Source organism: Hypanus sabinus, chromosome 2 (assembly GCF_030144855.1).
Source record: "Hypanus sabinus isolate sHypSab1 chromosome 2, sHypSab1.hap1, whole genome shotgun sequence".
Taxonomy (NCBI): Eukaryota; Metazoa; Chordata; class Chondrichthyes; order Myliobatiformes; family Dasyatidae; genus Hypanus; species Hypanus sabinus.
In genome coordinates this window covers 146,018,987-146,039,416 of record NC_082707.1, presented here as the reverse complement: position 1 = coordinate 146,039,416, position 20,430 = coordinate 146,018,987, and the positions used below count along the sequence as shown (strand labels likewise).

Sequence of the window (20,430 nt, the reverse complement as noted above, 5' to 3'; positions counted from 1 at the left end):
AGGCTGATGGGATAATTGATTTATAGTGGGTGGATAGTCTGACCAGTCTCCTCTGGTGTTATAAATTGTCTCTCAATTATTTATTTTGTTTCTAGAAACTTCTGATCACTTTGGAGGAACCATTGTGAAAAACACATGTTTATTGAAGCTCCTATGTCCTTTGATCATACTTCTCACTGGTCAGAGAACACAGAGGACATCCTGTAGAATTTCTTTATTTCTGCATAAGTATGACCTAAAATGTGATCAGATCCTCAACACAAGTCCTAAAGCTAGATAAAGAAAATCCAATTCTTCATTGCTGTAACAATTTTGTTTTTTCCAGTCAAGGTTGTTAGCCCTGAGCTGAACCCCAGAATCTGGAGAATCTTAGTCTGACCTCTGCCCTTTGACATGCTTAGCACGGGTGACCCTACTAAGAGCCAAAGTATAATGCTCTGATTCCAGCCAACTTAGCTCTCTGAGTCATTGAGGCATGCAAGCCTCCAAACTCAACAACAAGGTTGTGATCTTCTTGGACAACCCTCCAGTCTACTGGCACTTCATCCATGGCTAACAATGATGCAAATAGCTCAGCCAAGATTCCTGCAATTTCTTCACTAGACTCCAGCAGTGTTGTTGGATATACCTGGTCAGGCTCTGGAGATTCGTCTGCCTTTATATCTTTCAAAATATATAACACCTCCTCTTCTAGTTATCCCAAGACCACCCCATTTATTTTTCCTAGTTCTGAAACCTACATGCCTTTCTCTAAAAACACGAGGAAACTATTCATTGACCATGCCCTGTGGCTTCACACAAAGAAGCCCCATTTGGTGTTTGCCAGGTAACTTTCCTCTTTTTTTTTACAGCTGTGTGGACCAACTTCCAGCAGGAAGTTTTTACATGGCCTGAAGACTGCGCAGCACTTTAAATGTTTTGTTCTGTAATATGCATATAGTGGTGTCATGGTCCTTTTGGCCACAAACATCCTACTCCAATCTTTGCAAGCTTCTGTTTCATGCTCCCAAAATTCGCCTTGCCCAGTTTAGAACTTGAACTTGTGGATCTGTTTCGCCCCTTTTCACTTCCATTTAAAACCTAATCAAACTATGGTCACTTGTCCCAGAGTGCTTCTCCCCTGTCACCTTCCCCCTGTTATTCAAGAGTATGTCGAGCTTTGCCCTCTCCCTAGTGGCCTTGAACAGTATGGCAGTCCCAGTCTATGCTGGGGAAGTTAAAGTCACCTACGACGAGAAGTCATTTTTACAGCGGAGCACAATCTCTTAGCATAGTTATTCTTCGAATTGCTGTTCACTATTTGGGGGCATTTAATACAATCCCTGTCTCAGGACTGACGAGGCTGCTCGCTGCGAATCACTAATTGCTCATCTAGCTTCTCTCGATTGCCGCGGCGACAGGTTATTTTTGGGCGCTATCGCTAGGATTTCGCTGTGCGGCCGCAGAGGGCGTAGGAAGCGGAGTCGCGCTCGACAGGAGAGCCAGTCCAAGCGGCGAATCTCGGCTCAGGTCGCTGCGAGACGGGCGGTGGCGCAGGTAATGTCGCTGTAGCTCCGGATTCGCGGCCCAAGCTGCCGGTGCCCCCGCTCTGTGTAAGACGGGCGCTGGTGTGAGGGAAGCTTTGGGCCCAGGGCGGGCGGTGCCGCTCCTGGGGCTGAGGTAACCGGGACACCGCCGGCCTTTGACAGGATGTTTGGCTCCCCCTTCACCCTGCCAGCGCAGTTGGTGAACGAGGAGGAGCCCGCTGCGGCCCCGTCGTTTGCTGTGGCATCGCATATCGTTGAGGGGCAGCAATGTGGGTCGGTCGCGCCTCTGGACCTGACTCGTTGGTTTAGGTCTTCTACGATGCTCATGGATTCCCCCCCTCAGTCTCCGGAGAACTAGGTCGGCAGGCTTTCTTGCACTGTGACGGGGTGGCAGTGTTCTTCAAGCGAACTGGATTGGTGTTTGAGAAATGGGGGATGAGACTGATAGATTGCCCTAACTATCTTGGTATTGATTCTATGGACTACTTAACTGCCTTCGGATGTAGCTTCTCTCTCAATCCCCTACCCGCAAAATTCCTGTACTTCATATTTAGAATCAGAAATAACATTTCCCCTAAAAAAATGTAAGTCCACCTATGTGCGTTTAAATGTTCAGAATTTTGCATGAGTATTTTAATATGCAACGGAAGCAAACTAGTAATGTGGGTGTGGGAGAAGATGGTGTATGCGATTCTTTTAAATAGTAGGCAGGATATGATGGAGGTTATTGCTTTTTAGAATAGAGTAATTGTGATTCAAATATAATTGGCATCTGTATCAATAAGTTATGAAAGGATAGAAGTGGCAGTAAAATCGGTGACTGAAGTTACATTTTCATTACTTAGCAGACCTAAATTTATTTTATCTCTCTTCCCTGCCTAGGGAGGCCATTTAAATATATGGCCTAGTATATGGCTCAGAATGATAATGTTGCTTTTTTTTTGACTAATGGACGATTTCAGTGGTGTGGTTATAACATACAAGTGTAAGGTCCTATTTAAAATTAAAAGCTTGCAGCTGTTATTGTGCTGAAACAAAAGACATGGCCACCAGTTCTAGGCTTCAGCATTTGAAGGATGCAGCTAAATTGATCAGGAGTGAATGCACTTCCAACAAGGAGAATAATATTTTATTGCCTACTGGAGATATGTTAGTTATACATTCCAACTTTTAGTTGTAATCATTGATTATGAACATTCTAAATTTCAAATTGGCAGTTAGATTTTAGATTTGCCCAGCTTTGAAATGCAGCTAATTTTGCAGATTGTATCCAACACACGAGTGCTTATGCATCACAAAAGCAATTGTATGAGACCATATTCTGACAAAACAAGAGTAACCTGCTGGGAAGAATGGAAAGTTGCTAATTGAGTTCTTGGGTGGAGACCACTTTAAATACAATGAGTTTTTGACATAACTGAATAATGCACACTAACTGCAAGGTACTAATTTTGTCCAATGCAACTTTCAAACAGATAGTTGTATTTTTTAAACTTGTAAAAGCTTGATTTTAACAATGCAAAAATCTGAATTTCCAGAAATAATGTGATCAGAGAATGATATAATGTAAAAAGAGGCCTTTTGGCTGAACTATTTCATTGATTCTCTGTAAACTCCTTTCCATTTAAACTGAGTATTCACTCCTTTTCATTCTATAACATTTCCTAACATTTTCCTTGAAGCACATTGTAGATCACTTTTAAATTTTGCCTTTTTGCTACTGATGACTACTGACACTTCTGCCATAGGAAATAATTTCTACATAGTCACTGCTCCAAGGAGAAAACTTAGAGACCAAATAAACAATCACACCTTCCCCATTCTTTCTATATGAACAAAGTTCCTGTCGTCATTCAAGTAAATTTATTTTGCATTCAGCCTGGGCCTTAATCTTTATTAATGTGTGATACTCAGCTGAAGTTTTTTGGTCAATTCTGGTCTAACTCTGGATAACTTCTGTTTTTCTTTAATAGCTTCCCCAACATTTCCTGCCATCTTCAAAGATATTTTGAGCATATATCCCATCTGTTTTTGCATCCTTATTTAAGTTGTATTGCTTTAATAGGGGTGCAAGAACAGATCTGTGTACAGCTGCTCATTTTGCCAGATGACATGGGCCATCCTGATATCTCTTGCATCCATTTCATTCCTTGCTACACACCCTCAGCTTCATTTTATTTGGAATTCTACTCCACACCTCGAATATCATCTAATATATGCCAACAAGAATGGTGGTCTAGTAATTCTGTCCAAAAAGGTAAAGCATCCTTTTTTAAAAATAGCTGTTTGTATGTTTGTGTGATTGCTGTACCTTTAACTTTGTAGGCTAGCAGTCTTCTGTTGCATTTCATCAGTGCTTTTTAACATCCATGTTACACTACCCTTATGAGCACAGTAATGTCAAAGAGCTCAATTATTGCAATACTATTTGCATTTCAGAAATGTATTTGTAATCCTATGGGTCAGGCAATGGCACAAGTTGTTTGTGTTTGGCTTGGGTTTTGGTTTTTAAGTTCTACTACATTTGATCCCTGATTATTTTGTCAAAACAACACCGCATCACAGCAGTTGGACCTACTGGCCTATATTTTTCTTAGAAGGATTACACTTGAAATCTTCCTGTCTTTTTGTACCATCTCAGAGCAAAGCAGGATCAAAGATTGTTTAGCATTTACCTGGGATGCATCTCGCTCAGACAAGATGTTTTGTTTCCCCATCCATTTTGAATATAGGCAATCTTTTAAATATTTGCTTTGTTCTTTGCTGTATCAGCAACATCTTTCTCTAGTAAAGACCAGTGCAAGGTGTATTTAGTACTTCTCCTTTGCTTTCTAGCTGCCCTTATCACTCTTTGACCAGCCTTTCACTTATGTTTATGAAGTATTTTTCACTTATTCTCCTTTTTATGTAGGCCTCTTATTCCTTTTTTTGGATCACTTCTATATGTTTCGTATCAGAATTAAGTTTATTATTACTGACGTGAAATTTGTTGATTTGTGGAAGCAGTACTGTGCAAGACATAAATTACTGAAAATAATGCAAATGAGCAGTTATAAGTTAGTGTTCCTGGGCCATTCTGAAATCTGGTGGCAGAGGGCAAGAAGCTGTTTTTGAAATGTTGAGTGTTGGTCTTCAGGGTCCTGTACCACTTCCCAATGGTAGCAAGGTGAAAAGGGCATGCCCCCAAATGGCGAGCATCTTTAATGATGTATACTATCCTCTTGAAGGTGTCCTTGGTGACGGAAAGTTGTGCCTGTGATGGAACTAGCTGTGTCTGTAATGCTCGGCATCCTATTGAGGCTCCACACCAGACTGTGATGCAGCCAGTCAGAATGTACTCCACCATACACCTGAAGAGATTTAGTGCAAGAGTTTTTAGTGACATACCATATCTCTTCAAACTCCTAATGAAGTAGAGGCGCTGACGTGCATTCTTCTTGTGTGCATCAATAGGTTGGGTCCAGGAATATGTGCTCTGCTGTGCCTTTTGTCAGCCTGATATTTTCCTTTCATTTTATTGTCTAATATGCTTTCTTTAAACATATTCCTTTCCAATGTGGGAAGTTTTCTTTAGATCTAAGAACATTAATAAATCATTTTGCCCTCACATGTCATTGAGATCGTTGGTGATCTGAGACATTTTCCAAATACTTATTAGACAGTAGACAGAAGAAAATCTAACTTTCACATTTAAAGCTAATAATCTGTTCAGGTTATGCAGATGAGTGCACAGGTAATGCCTGGATTTATTGCCCATCCCAAACTGACCCTGAACTGAGAATGATCAACAACATTGATTTGACTAGAATCACTTTTGGGCCACAACAGGGAAGGTTTTATTTATATGTTTTAAAAATTCATTTACGGGATGTGGGCGTCACCAGCTAAGACAGCATTTATTGCTTGTCTCTAGTTGCCCTTGAGAAGGTGGTCCTATTTGTTCCTCTTGATGTTCGCTCTTTGTTGAGCAGTTATGGAACTGAATTGTTTTAAATATTACACTGCCGATTTAAAAAGTTCATCTGCCCCCCACCCCCTGGAAGTTTTCATGTTTTGTTGGTTTACAACATTGAATCACTTTTTTTCACTGGTCAACAGAAAAAGACTTTTCTGTAAAAGTGATCTCTATAAAGTATCTAAATTATAAATAGAAGACTAAATAATTGTTTGCATAAGTATTCACCCCCTTCAAGTCAGTATTTAGTAGATGTACCTTTGGCAGCAATTACTGTCTTGAGTCTGTGTGGATAGATCTTTCCCATTCTTCTTTACAAAATTGCTGAAGCTCTAACAGATTGCAGGGGGATCGTGAGTGAACAGTCCTTTTCAAGTCCAGCCACAAATTCTCATTCTAGGGTATTGACTTTGTTGTTTTTAAGCCATTCCTGTGTAGCTTTGGCTTTACACTTGGGGTCATTTTCTTGCTGGAAAACAAATTCTCCCAAGTTGCAGTTCTCTTGCAGACCGTATCAGGTTTTCTTTCAGGATTTCCCTGTATTTTTCTGCATTTGTTTTACTCTCCTCCAGGCCCTGCTGCACTGAAGTATCCCCACAGCATAATGCAGCCACCACCATGCTTCATGGTATTTGGCTTATGCCAAATATATTGTTTAGTCTGATGGCCAAAAAGCTCAATTTTGGTTTCATCAGATCATAAAACCTTTTTCCAGCAGACTGCAGAGTCTCCCACGTGCTTCCTGGCAAACTCTAGCTGAAATTTCATGCGTGTTTTTTTTCAATAGTGGCTTTCTCTTTGCCACTCTCCCATAAAGCTGTGACTGGTAAAACACCCGGGCAACAGTTGTTGTATGCTCGGTCTCTCCCATCTCAGCCACTGAAGCTTGTAACTCCTCCAGAGTTGTAGGTCTCTGGTGACCTTTTCACTAGTCCTTGCACAGTCGCTGTCTTTGAGGATGACCTGCTCTAGGCAGATTTACAACTGTGCCATGTTCTTTCCATTTCTTGTTGATTGACTTAACTGTACTCCAAGGGATACTCAATGACTTGGAAGCTTTCTTGTATCCATCTCCTGACGTGTGCTTTTCATTAACCTTCTTGCAGAGTTGCTTGGAGTGTTCTTTTGTCTTCATGCTGTAGTTTTTGCCAGGATACTGACTCACCAGCAGTTGGACCTTCCAGATACGGGTGCATTTTTACTACAGTCAATTGAAACACTTTGATTGACACGGGTGATCTCTAACAAATTATCTGACTTCTAAAACCAGTTGGCTGCATGAGTGATGATTTGGTGTGTCATATTACGGAGGGGGGGAGGGATGAATACATATGCAATCAATTATGTTGTGTTTTATATTTCTAATTAATTTAGATCGCTGTGTAGAGATCTGTTTTCACTTTGACAAGATAGTATTTTTCTTTTGATCAGTGTCAAAAAAAGCCAAATTAAATCCATTGTGATTGAATGTTGTAAAACAAAATATGAAAACTTCAGGGGTGGGGGGAGGGGTGAAGTCTTTATACTACTGTGTGTTACTCTGTTAAATCATGTCAATAGGTTCAAGTTGTTACATTTTAAAGCTGCATTGGAATTGCATGTTGAGTATTTCAAGGGTATAATATAACCATATAACAATCACAGCACGGAAACAGGCCATCTCGGCCCTCCTAGTCCGTGCCGAACTCTTAATTACAGTAATTTGGAGAATGGGAGCAAATAGATATAAATAGGACTTGTATTTTTTAAAAATGCAAAGCACATAATCTGGAGTCTTTTATTTTAGTTGATCTGGAAACCTTTACCAATCTTAATGTTCAATAATGTAGGTATGTAGCCTAAAATTGACCCACTTCTGTCTCCCAAACACAAGTATGCAAGGTGAACGTGACTACTGAGAAGTCTGTGGAAAGTTCTACAGATGGAAAATGTGACTTCATAATTGGGAGCAAATATGTACACAGCTTTGTTTTCCGGCTCTTGACATGCATACATATCTTCATTGTTTGCAGTCCTCTTCTGATTCTATATTCACCCTTCAGTTAGGAGCCACATTTACTGTTGCCAACATATGGTGATTGGGATTTTCTTGCTCTTTTCTCTCTGACCTGCTAAGATGTGATGGCTATGAGGTGATTTTCCTCCAATTGCAGGATGTAGGAAGTAACTTGAAGCATCAGCACCAATAATAGTGGTAGCAAATGTTAACGGACATTTTGTGTAAACATAATTAATGCAAACTTCGGAGGAATTGATGAAAAGTAGTAATGTTGTTGATGTTGAGCAGGGTACTCAGGCTACAGAATGTTACTGATCTGCTGGTAAGATGGGCAGCGAATTTAATGCTGATATGTGTGAGATGATGCAATTTGTTGGGATGGGGATACAATAAGGAAAGGGCCTAGCAGGTTCTGAGGGAGTTTTGAGGAACAGTAATTTACAATTGCAAAGGTGGCAGCATAGATAGATGGGATATTGAAGAAGGCAGATGGGATACTTATCCTCATTATCTGGTGTATGTACTGCAGTCTGAAACACAGTTTGGAAGCAGATGCTCTCATAGTATTTAAACAGCACCTGCACTAACTCTTGAATTGCCATGGCTTGATAGGATGTAGTGAACAGGTTTAGTATTGATAGGTACTTGGCGTAGATGAGGAGGGCACAAGGGTTTGTTTCTCTGTTCCATGATTTGTCATGTGACAGTGTTGTTCGTAAAGGTCAGAACTCGGGGATAAATGGAAGATAAGACTGTTTTGCCACCAAAGACACTCACAAATTTCTACAGATACACCGTGGAGAGCATTCTAACTGGTTGCATCACTGTCTGGTATGGAGGGGCCACTGCCCAGGATTGGAAAAAGCTGCAGAAAGTTGTAAGTTTTGCCAGCTCCATTATGGGCACTACCATCAAGGGCTCCTTCAAAAGGTGATGCTTCAAACTCAACATCCATCATCAATGATCTGATCAACCCGGACATACCCTCTTATAGCTACTATCAGGAAGGAGGTACACTGAAGACATACTCAACGTTTCAGGTACAGCTTCTTCCCCTTTGCCATCAGATTTCTGAATGGACAATGAACCTATGGACACTACCTCAGTTTTTTTCCCTCTCTTTTTGCACTACTTTAAGTTTCATGTATACAGTATTTGTAGTTTTTTTTATTATGCATTGCCATTTAGTGCCACCATAAAACAAATACAGTATCATGACATATGCCAGTGATATTAAATCTGATTTTCCAGTAGGTTGAAGATTTGATTCACAGCTTGTGATGATTTAAACCATATGCAAATGTCTTTGGAATATATGTTCAGATGCACACTTGTTCCTGTGGTATTTAGAAGCAAGATTTTTATTTTGGAACAAGCATTTCTAATGGGATTTCATGATGTTACTTGATGTTATTTGCCTCTCCCAATTTTAACCAAAATTAACTTCCTTTTGTTTTGCTTTGCACAGAATTTGCATTATCTTGGATTGAAATAATGTAGCTTCATAAAGTAGTTGACACAGTAAATGTCGTACAGTACTCATTAATGCGTCTATTTTCTCTAGCTTGCAATCTTTGGAGGAATCCAAAGCAGTGACCATGGCACTGGGGACGGCGTGGAAACAGATGTCTTGGCTATACTATCAGTACTTGTTGGTTACAGCACTATATATGCTTGAACCATGGGAAAGGACCATATTCAGTATCCTTCCAAAATGTGTTTGTCATTTTGTTTGTGTAAGGTTTAAAAGCAGGAAGCAAATTACGCAAAATGCTTTGTCAACAATAAATGTGCATGTCCTTGAACATCAAAGGCTTTTAAAACAAATATTCAACGAACTGAAGAGCAAGAATAGCAAGAGTAGCACTTAAAGTAATCAACCAACATTTGTTACAGACAGTATCATGGACTTTGAAAGTACAAAGTGGATTGCGTAAGACCTTTTTTTTAAATATTACCTTTGCTTATGATGGTAACTTGTGAAATACTGAGCGCTGTCTTTAAAGGCCTCTTATTACCAATTGTAATTTTTTTAAACTAGTGTGTGTTTCAATTTAACATGTCCTTCAGGATATCTTGTGAAGTACTGAAACAGGCACTTTGGCTCTTTTTATTTTATTCCCTAAATCTTATGACAATGCTGTAGCCAGTAATATTATTCTGAAAAAAAAACGAGGAAATCTGCAGATGCTGGAAATTCAAACTACACACACAAAATGCTGATGGAACACAGCAGGCCAGGTAGCATTTATAAGGAGAAGCACTGTCGACGTTTCGGGCCGAGACCCTTCGTCAGGACTAACTGAAAGGAAAGATAGTAAGAGATTTGAAAGTAGTGGGGGGAGCGGGAAATCCGAAATGATAGGAGAAGACCTGAGGGGGTGGGATGAAGCTAAGAGCTGGAAAGGTGATTGGTGAAAGTGATACAGAGCTGGAGAAGGGAAAGGATCATGGGACGGGAGGCCTTGGGAGAAAGAAGTGGGGGGGGGGGGTAACACTAGAGTGAAATGGAGAACAGGCAGGGTGATGGGCAGAGAGAGAGAGAGTAAAAAACAACAAACAACTGAATATGTCAGGGATGGGGTAAGAAGGGGAGGAGGGGCATTAATGGAAGTTAGAGAAGTCAATGTTCATGCCATCAGGTTGGAGGCTACCCAGCCGGTATATAAGGTGCTGTTCTTTCAACCTGAGTTTGGATTCATTTTGACAGTAGAGGAGGCCATGGATAGACATTTCAGAATGGGAATGGGACGTGGAATTAGAATGTGTGGCCACTGGGAGATCCTGCTTTCTCTGGCAGACCGAGTGTAGGTGTTCAGTGAAACGGTCTCCCGGTCTGCATCGGGTCTGACCAATATATAAAAGGCCACACTGGGAGCACTGGACACAGTATACCACACCAGCCAACTCACAGGTGAAGTGTCGCCTCACCTGGAAGGACTGTCTGGGGCCCTGAATGGTGGTGAGGGAGGAAGTGTAAGGGCAGGTGTAGCACTTGTTTTGCTTACAAGGATAAGTGCCAGGAGGGAGATTGGTGGGAAGGAATTGGGGGGCATGAGTGGACAAGGGAGTCGTGTAGGGAGCGATCCCTGCGGAAAGCAGAAAGGGGAGGAGGGAAAGACGTGCTTTGTAGTGGGATCCCGTTGGAGGTGGCGGAAGTTACGGAGAATTATACGTTGGACCTGGAGGCTGGTGGGGGGGTAGGTGAGGACAAAGGGAACCCTATCCCGAGTGGGGTGGCGTGCAGATGGGGTGAGGGCAAATGTGCGGGAAATGGGAGAGATGCGTTTGAGAGCAGAGTTGATGGTGGAAGAAGGGAAGCCCCTTGTTTAAAAAAGGAAGACATCTCCTTCATCCTGGAATGAAAAGCCTCATCCTGAGAGCAGATGCGGCGGATATGGAGGAATTGTGAGAAGGGGATAGCATTTTTGCAAGACACAGGGTGGGAAGAGGAATAGTCCAGGTAGCTGTGAGAGTCTGTAGGCTTATAGTAGATATCTTCTCCAGCTCTGTATCACTTTCGCCAATCAACTTTCCAGCTCTTAGCTTCATCCCACCCCCTCCGGTCTTCTCTTATCATTTTGCATTTCCCGCTCCCCCCACTACTTTCAAATCTCTTAGTATCTTTCCTTTCAGTTAGTCCTGACGAAGGGTCTCGGCCCGAAATGTCGACAGTGCTTCTCCTTATAGATGCTGCCTGGCCTGCTGTGTTCCACCAGCATTTTGTGTGTATTGTTTGAATATTATTCTGATGTTTTTGCTGAAGTCGAAACAGTTCCTTGCTTTTTCTGGTGTGTAATTTAGAGAGTGTCAAGCAAGTGGAAGTTCAAGCTCAAGCTCCCACACTGTTCTTTGCAGGAAATTTTCCATTGCATTGGCTGTGGATTCTTCTTGAAATTTTGTGATGGAGTAAATTTGCCCTTTTGAAGAAAAGTTATTCCCAATAATCCTGTTCTAGCATGCCAGGGAGCTTGTTAGTTTGAAAAGGAAGAAGTGAAATAGTAATTTACTTTGTTTTTCCAGTGCTTTTGTTTTGATAGATTTAATAATTAAATTATTAATTTAATGAGCGTATTGGTGCCTGCCGGATGTTTTGGTAGTTGACTCTGGCAGGCCATTCAGGCTTGGTGATGGCTTCACCAACTATTATAATTCGTCAGGTTTGCCATTTGGTGGGATCTTCTGCTGCAGTAGGTTTTGCCAATCAACTTAGTGCCCGCCTCTTAGCTCAAAGGTTTGTGATACCAGGAAATATATTGAAGATTTGAGTAGAAAACTGAAATATTTAAGTCACTGGCAGTATTTTCTCGATTTTCAGGGGGGTATACAGTGCACTCAAAAAGTATTCTGCACACACAACTATTTTCACATTTTACTGTATCATTTTCTAAATTTAAAATGTATTAAAGTAAGATTTTTTGAGCTAATCTACAAAACATTGTGCATCATGCCAAATCAAAAATAAATTTCCCAAACCTTTCAAAAATGTACTAAAAACATTAAAAATCAAAATTGAGGCTGAAAAAAAATGTACTCATCCCTTTTGTAATTACGCTAACTTTCCTCAGATGCAGTACTCTATATTAACTTACTGACTCACTTAATTTGTTGATTTAGAAGATTGTAGGATAACCTGTTTTCAATGAATTCAAAAGAGTAAATTCCTCTTCTCTTTGTAAGATTCAACAGTATAGTAGATTTATAACAACCAAATCAAAATAAAGACAAAGGAACATTTAAGACAAGTCAGGGAAATGATAAGAGAGAAGCACTAATCTGGGGATGGGGTTCAAGACCATCTCAAAGGCACTGAACATACCTTAGAGCTCAGTGCAGTCCATTGTGGAAAAGTGAACAAAAATATGAAACCACAGCCATATTGCCTAGGTAAGGCTGCCCCTCTAATCTTAGTTGACGGAGAAGAATGGCACTTATAAGAGACGCTACTGTGATGCTAAGGGTCATTCTGAATAAGCAGCAATAGTCAGTACCTGCAAGTGGAGGTGAAGTTCATGGCTCCACAATCTCTAAGACCTTCAATAAAAGGGATATTTATGGAAGAGTGGCAAGGAGGAAGCTCTGGCTAAAACTAAAAGTGTAACTGCCCGTCACTTAGAAGATATTGTAAAGATGTGGAAGAAAGTCTTGTGGTCGGATGAGACTAAAGTGGAAATTTTTGGCCTCAACACTAAGCAGTATGTGTGGCATAAATCCAATACTGCGTATCAGTCTGGAAACTCCATCCCTACTATAAAGTATTGTGAATGCAGTATCATGCCATGGGGAAGCTTTTCAGCCGCAGGGACTGGAAATCTGGTCGGGATTGATGGGAAGGTGAATTGTGCTAAATACAGAGAGAACCTGGATTTGAAAACCTGCTGGCCTTTGCTAGAAAGCTTAAATTGGGGAGGAAATTTGTCTTTCAGCAGGCCAATGGCCCAAAGAGCACAGCACAGCAAGTGTGGCTTTAGTGAAGAAAATTCATGTCAGAGTCTTGACCTTAACCTGTTTGAATAGCTGGCGAGATCTCAAGATTGTTGTTCACCACTGCTCCCTGACTAACCAGGCACATCTTGAGCAATTTTGCAATAGGCAAGTCTTGCCCCATTACATTGTGCAGTGCTAATAGTACTCATCCAAAAGACTACTAGCTGTAATAACTGTGGGAGGTGGTTCAACTAAGTACTGAGCAAAAGGGTTGAACTGCCATTTCAGTTTTCGAATTGAGTTTTTCATGCTTTACAATTTTCCCTGTTTTTTGGGTCTACTGTGGGCAGGGGGAGGAGCATTTAATTCGCAAATAAGAATTCTCAGTTAAATTGATAAAAATCCCTGGTTGTAATACACATTTATGTGAGCATAGGGTTGGCAGCTGAATACTTTTACAAAGCACTGTATGTTATTAACATTTGGGCCAGATACTATTGATAAAGTCTAATGCACACATTCCAAAGTTTAGCATTTGAGTTTGAGGAAATTGTATAATTTCTCACCTGGCACTTCATTGTAGCTGAGCTCACAAAATTTGCATCTACACAGTAATAGCATTTTAAGTTAGCAAATTTCATGACACATGCTGGTGTTAGTTAACCTGATTCTGCTGTCTGGTTGTACACTGTCCCCACCTCCCACCACAACTATTAGAAACATCCACTCTACTGAGGAGTTTCAACATACAATGGTTTTAATGAGATCAACCCCCTCATTCTTCTGAATTCCACAGAGTACAGACCCAGAGCCATCAATCGGTCCTCATATGGTAACCCTTTCATTCCTGGAATCATTCTTGTGCGCCTCCTCTGAGCCTTCTCCAATAGCAGCACATCTTTTCTCAGATAAAGGGCCCAAAAAACTGCTCACAATAATCCATGTGAATCCTTACGAGTGCCTTATAAAGCCTCAACATTACATCCTTTTATATTTTAGTCCTCTCTAAATCAATGTTAACATTTCATTAGCCATCCTCACCACTGACTCTACCTGTAAATTAACCCTTAGGGGATCCTGCACGAGGACTCCCATGTCCCCTTGCACCTTGGAGTTTTGAATTTTCTTGCTGTTTCTCTCCATGCTAGTATTTTTCTTGTAATACTATGGTCTCTTAACTTGTTAATCACCCTCATGTGCAGCACTTTGTCAAGGCCTTCTGAAAATCCTAGTGCACAACATCTACCAATTCTCCTTTGCTTCAAAAAATTCTTCAAAAAATTCCACCAGATCTGTCAGGCAGGATTTCCTCTAAAGGATACCATGCTGACTTTGGCCTATTTTATCATATGTCCCTAAGTACTCCCAAACCACATCATTAACAATAAACTCCTACATCTTCCCAACCACTGAGGTCAGTCCAGCTGGCCTATAATTTTCTTCTGCCTCTCTCCCTGGAAGAGTGGAGTGATCTGCAATTTTATAGCCCTACAGGATTGTACCAGAATCTATTGATTCTTGAAAGATCATTCTAATGTCTCCACAATCTCTTCAGTCACCTCTTTCAGGACCCTGGTGTGTAGACCATCTGGTCCATGTGATTTATCCCCTACCTTCAAACCTTTCAGCTTCCAAAGCACCTTCTTACTAGTAATGGCAGCTTCACTCATACTTTTTCAGTGCTGACTACAGTTAATATTGTTGATATCAGGTGAATTAATTCCACTAAGGTCTGTTATGTCACAAAGTTCAAAATATTTGATTTTTTTCCCCCCATCCCCTGCAGCAATTCTTTCCAGAAGGTCAATTCTTTATAATGTGTTAGGCATATGCATTTTAAGAATTGTAATATGTAGTATAAGGCCTGATGAAGGGTTTTGGCCTGAAATGTCAACTGTTTACTCTTTTCAGTAGATGCTCGAGTTCCTCCAGCATTTTGTTCAAAGTGTGACAAAAAAACCGGTGAAAATACAAAGAGAAGTAGTGATAATAAAAAAATAAATATCAAGAACATGAGGTGAAGAGTCCTTGAAAGTGAATCCTTTGGTTGTGGTAGGGTGAGTGAAGTTATCCTTTCAGGTTCAAGAGCCTTTTTGTTGAGGGGTAATTGTTCCTGAATCTGGTGGTGTGAGTTCTGAGGCTCCTTCCTAATGACAGCAATGGGAAGAGAGGATATCCTGGGTGGTGGGATTCTCCAATGATGGATGCACTTTCCTGTGACAACACTTTGTGTAGATGTGTTTGGTGGTATGGCGGACTGATCCTTCAGCATATTGTGTGTATTGCTCTGGATTTCCAGCATCTACAGAATCTTTGTTTTGATAAACTAAGTCTGCTTCTGCTGTTAAGTTTTGTTCTCCAGTCAAAGTGTTGTTTAGAAATTCCTGTTATGCTTAATTGTCTTCCTAAATGGCAATGTAGAAGAACTTGAGACCAATACAGTCTCTTTTAAGTTCATGTATCCATTTTTGGTAATGAGTGCAATGCTTCTATCAAATTCTGTTCCTTAACATTACTACTTAGACTCCCTATTGATATCTATTGTTGGGATGGCAGTGTACACAGGTTATGTATTCATGCCTCAGCACATTATGGCAATATTGCACTACTTTGAGATTGTACCATGACTGCCTTAAGCCTGGACCAAGGACCGGAAGTACACAAGGGAGTAGGAAGATCTCTATTTAGTAACTGCACTAAGAATGTTGGTGAAGATCAGCTTGAATGGATTATAAAACTAGAAGCTTGCAACCAAAATAGAATGGAGTGTATTTCATGGTTTTGTATTTATTGTTTTAATATACATTCTTTCAACATTAAACTGCCCTTGTTAACCTAGTTAATGTATTTACTGATAACAGTACTTGCCTTTTTTTACAGTGTGCATATTGCACTGTGAATGCATTATTGTATCTTTATATAAATGTCACTATTGTAAAATGTGATACATGTAATTCAACTATATCTTGGATCTCATTAATTAAATATTTGGTAAAATGCCATATTTGATAATATATCAAAGTCTGAGAATTTAAATTTTTAACTTTTTTGAATTTTTTGGCACCTAGTTGGAATTTCATGAGATGCATATTTTGAAGTATCATTTTTAATACCATTTAAAAATGACCACCTGTAAGGACTTGTATAGATGTCATATTTTTGGTGTCCTAAAATTAAATAGAAAATTCCTATGATGACTTTCCCTTGTTTTCGTTTATTTAGATTTGAGATTGGCCAGTACATTTAGTACCACTTAATCGTAAAGAAAGACACACATTCTTGATGCTACTATTTCTGGCAATATTCATCATGTGTAAGATAAATTACAATGCAACTGAACTTTCTATATTAACACATTAAAGTACCCATGCAAATCTTCCACTATTGACTTCTAAATGACATGGATGATGTATGTATATTGTAAACCGATTGACTGCATGTGTATTTGTTGGTTAAACTAACCAGTTTTTGAAAGTTTGCCAAAGGTGTATTTATTGTCTGTTTTATCAACAGCATCATTGATAACTGTCTTTTTGTTGCCAGTTCAGCCAATAGCATAATGAGTACTTTTTTCTTGTTTGGACACTTTCCCTGGGTTTGACTACAAGACTGTTGCCAAAACGTTTGTTTAACACCATTCTGCTTGCTTTAAGCTTAGTACGCGGTACATACGCCCAAATGCAGTGCTTTTTTTTTGCTCTCCTTCTATCAGCTTGTAAAGGCTACTTCAACTGCTAAGAAGTGGTCTTGTGGAGTGCCTTCAGCTGGGTAGGTCAATGAGGTAAATTGCTGACGTCGATAGGTGGGAAACTTTCCTGAAAACTCCCAAATTTGTTTGAATGGCCAGGTGTTTAAGGATGTAGGTAATCAACTGAACAATACTTTATACCAAAAATTTACAATCTAAATTTGAACTTGTTCAACAGGAAATCAGTAATAAGCTCAGTGGACATACGAAGCTGAAGAAGCCTCAGATTATTACTGTAGCTTTATTGTCATATAAGGCAATTATTGTGACTTGTAGAATTCATTATAGTTCCTGCTGTACCTTCCTGTCCGGAGGAAACTTTTACTGGGTTTAAACAAAATTTCCTTGGTCAGGGAGTAATTTTATTTATTTTGTGGGTTCCTTGGAAGCTAATTTGCATAAGTCCATGGTAATAGTTATTAATCACTGCTGGTAGTAATCTGACAGATCTAGTCACCAGATTGTTTCACTTATAATGTTGATTTTGCTATTTAGTATGGGAATGAGTGGTATTTACAGCCAAGTCTGGAAGGAAGTGGCTCTACTTAAAATGTAGCTGAACAACTAGACATTTCTTTTGTAGTTACATTTGTTAATGTGGTAATCCATCCGCTTTCTCCCCCCTCCATCCTGATGTTCCAGTTTTGAACAGGGTATATTAATTTGTGTATATATAAGCTATAATAAAGCCTATGTAATGGTCAGGATATTAGAAAGAATTTCATTTGTATGCAAGCTGAACTAATGATATACAGTATATTTGAATGATTTCTCTCTTAGACAATAGACAATAGGTGCAGAAGTAGACCATTCGGCCCCTCGAGTCTGCACCGCCATTCTGAGATCATGGCTGATCATTCACTATCAATACCCAGTCCCTGCCTTGTCCCCTATTGTCTTCCAGTCTGCTACTAAGTTCTTATAGCTTGTGCTGATCTTGGGTATTGTGATTGAATTTAATGGAATAACCACCAAATTGAGATATGATATATCAGACAAACTTAACTCATGACTTAATCCTTTGGATCATTTCTATTGATTGGTATGATTCTCTTGATCTATACGTTAGTTACCATCACATTAAAAGTGATAATTAATCTATCCAGTTAATTGTACTTGCAGCACTCCACCACCAATGTCCAACATGGTCTTGTGATCCAAGAAAAGTGACTAAGAAGATCACTCACTGTTAGACTGCACAGTACCTTCGCATGCTGACTCCTCTGACATATCTGTGACGCAGACAGCAGCACGATCTGCACCAAGTCCAGTTCCTTAAGTTTCTCCACCAACAAGCAACTCACCGATGGATAAACCTGCAGTACTTAAAGCTCAAAGTATCTAGCAGGGTAAAAGTTATTTAAATATTACAGCGTAACTAAAAGCAAAGCAGACCAAGGTGAATTTTTTAAATTTCCAATGTGGCTCTAATTCATTTGAAGATAAATTTGGAAACTTGAGCGTAAATATTCATGTACAGACTTTAAGAATTTCGATTGTGCCTTTCAAACAGTAATCCCAAACAATTTTTCTTGCTTCACATAAGGATTAACCTTTTGTGGGGATAGCACCAAAAATTGACCATTATAACATTCAACACATACAAAATGCTGGTGGAACACAGCAGGCCAGGCAGCATCTATAGGGAGAAGCGCTGTCGACGTTTTGGGCCAAGACCATTCATCAGGACTAACTGAAAGGGAAGATAGTAAGAGATTTTAAAGTAGGAGGGGGAAGAGGAAATGCAAAATGTTAGGAGAAGACCAGAGGGGGTGGGGTGAAGCTGAGAGCCAGAAAGGTGATTGGCAAAAGGGATACAGAGCTGGAGAAGAGAAAGGATCATGGGACTAAGGAGAAAGAAAGAGGGAGGGGAGCACCAGAGGGAGATGGAGAACAGGCAGAGTGATGGGCAGAGAGAAAAAAAAACTAAATATATCAGGGATGGGGTAAGAAGGGGAGGAGGGGCATATATATAAGGTGTTGTTCCTCCAACCTGAGTGTGGCTTCGTCTTGACAGTAGAGGAGGCCATGGATAGACATATCAATGGGAATGGGACGTGGAATTAAAATCTCATGTACCAGCTCTGGGTGGCTTCCAACCTGATGGCATGAACATTTACTTCTCTAACTTCTGTTAATGCCCCTCCTCCCCTTCTTGGCCCATCCCTGACATATTTAGTTTTCCTTCCACCCCCCCCCCCCCGTTCTCCCCCCCCATTCTTTCTCACTAGGCCTCCTGTGCCATGATCCTTTCCCTTCTCCAGCTCTGTATCCCTTTTGCCAATTACCTTTCCAGCTCTCAGCTTCACCTCACCCCCTCCAGTTTTCTCCTATCATTTCGCATTTCCTCCTCCCCCTCCCCAACTTTCAAATCTCTTACTATCTTTTCTTTCAGTTAGTCCTGACGAAGGGTTTCAGCCGGAAATGTTGACAGTACTTCTTCCTATAGATGCTGCCTGACCTGCTGCGTTCCACCAGCATTTTGTGTGTGTTGCTTGAATTTCCAGAATCTGCAGATTTCCTCGTGTTTGTCAAATATAACATTGCTGATCTATGAAAATTTGTAAGCTGTTACTCATCACCAGTATGTTGTTTATCCCAATTTATCTTGTGTTAGCTAAATATTCTTTATTATGAGATAATGGGCTTGAAAAATAGGAATTAACCAGGGCCATCAAGAAAATTGTCAGGTGATCTTTTACGGGGTTAATTTCACTGATAATTAAACTATGCTCATGTTCTTTTTTAAAAAAAAATAATTGAGCATGGATTTTATGAAGTCTGCTACTGGGAGAAATAGTCAAGTGGATTTTTCTTTTGACTGTCTTTTTGTAGTTCAGATACCCTTTTTTATTTGGTAATACACTACATTTCTGTACCTTGTCCGTGAAGTGGTGTAGAAAAGTTTAAGCGAGAAATAATGACTAATCCTGTTTCCCAGCATCTGTGGAAAAAGTTTTAATGCTTTAGGTCAGTGACCATCCATTAGAACTCAAAACTTGGTTTAACTGAGATCATCCCTTACAGTACACTTGTTTGACTTCTGTATACAATCTGGCACACTTATTGATTTCAGTAAATTTACTCAGTATTTTGGTTCACATGATCATTGCCAAACTTACAAATAAATATTCATGTAGTTTGGCTTGATTGCACTGGCTGCACAAGATACACAAGCAGTTACATGTACAATGGGTATTTTTACCATCATGCTGATTACTATCTCTTATTTGTCATGCTACTCCCAGAGGAGAATCACCGGTGGTTCTGATCCATAGAACAGGTGCAACAAATCCAAGTTTAAAGTCCTTCATTCTTTTATCTCATTGTGCATCAGGAAATGGAATATAATGTTGGTTTATATTATCTATTAATTTCCTCTGACTTTTTAAATTTAGTGTAGGGAATTTGAGTGTTCATCCTAAGTGTGATTGGGATAAAAGGACAGTGACGAATTCATGGCTATTAAGAATGGACTCGTAACTGCTTTGTATAATTTTTATTCTACATACTGCCTGAATCTACATATCTGTGATACTGCTACAAGCAAGTTTTTTTCCATTATGCTCGTATTAAACCTTACTTGTGCACTTGATTATGAACTTAAAGGAATTTGGAGGTGAGAATGTAAAACTATCACTTCAATGGGGTGAAAGATCATTTAGGTCAGGGGTCGGCAACGTTTACCACTGAAAGAGCCAATATGGACCCATTTCCCACAGAAAAGAAAACACTGGGAGCCACAAAACCCGTTTGACATTTAAAATGAAATAAC

General features: G+C 39.9%; 1 protein-coding gene across 3 annotated transcripts; it reads left to right on the top strand.

Annotated features, from left to right (window-relative positions):
* The first annotated feature begins 1,190 nt into the window (after positions 1-1,190).
* sptssa (serine palmitoyltransferase, small subunit A) lies at positions 1,191-16,101 on the top strand. Of its 3 annotated transcripts, XM_059956426.1 has the most exons (4): positions 1,191-1,536; positions 3,500-3,783; positions 9,045-9,181; positions 15,431-16,101. In XM_059956426.1, exons 3-4 carry the CDS (start codon positions 9,079-9,081, stop codon positions 15,532-15,534), a joined length of 207 nt encoding a protein of 68 aa, XP_059812409.1. In that variant the 5' UTR covers positions 1,191-1,536; positions 3,500-3,783; positions 9,045-9,078; the 3' UTR covers positions 15,535-16,101. The 3 variants fall into 3 exon arrangements, with proteins under 3 accessions (XP_059812409.1, XP_059812402.1, XP_059812392.1); XM_059956419.1 differs by lacking the exon at positions 3,500-3,783 and having other exon boundaries at positions 1,194-1,536; XM_059956409.1 differs by lacking the exons at positions 1,191-1,536; positions 3,500-3,783 and adding an exon at positions 1,561-2,110.
* Positions 16,102-20,430: the final 4,329 nt, after the last annotated feature.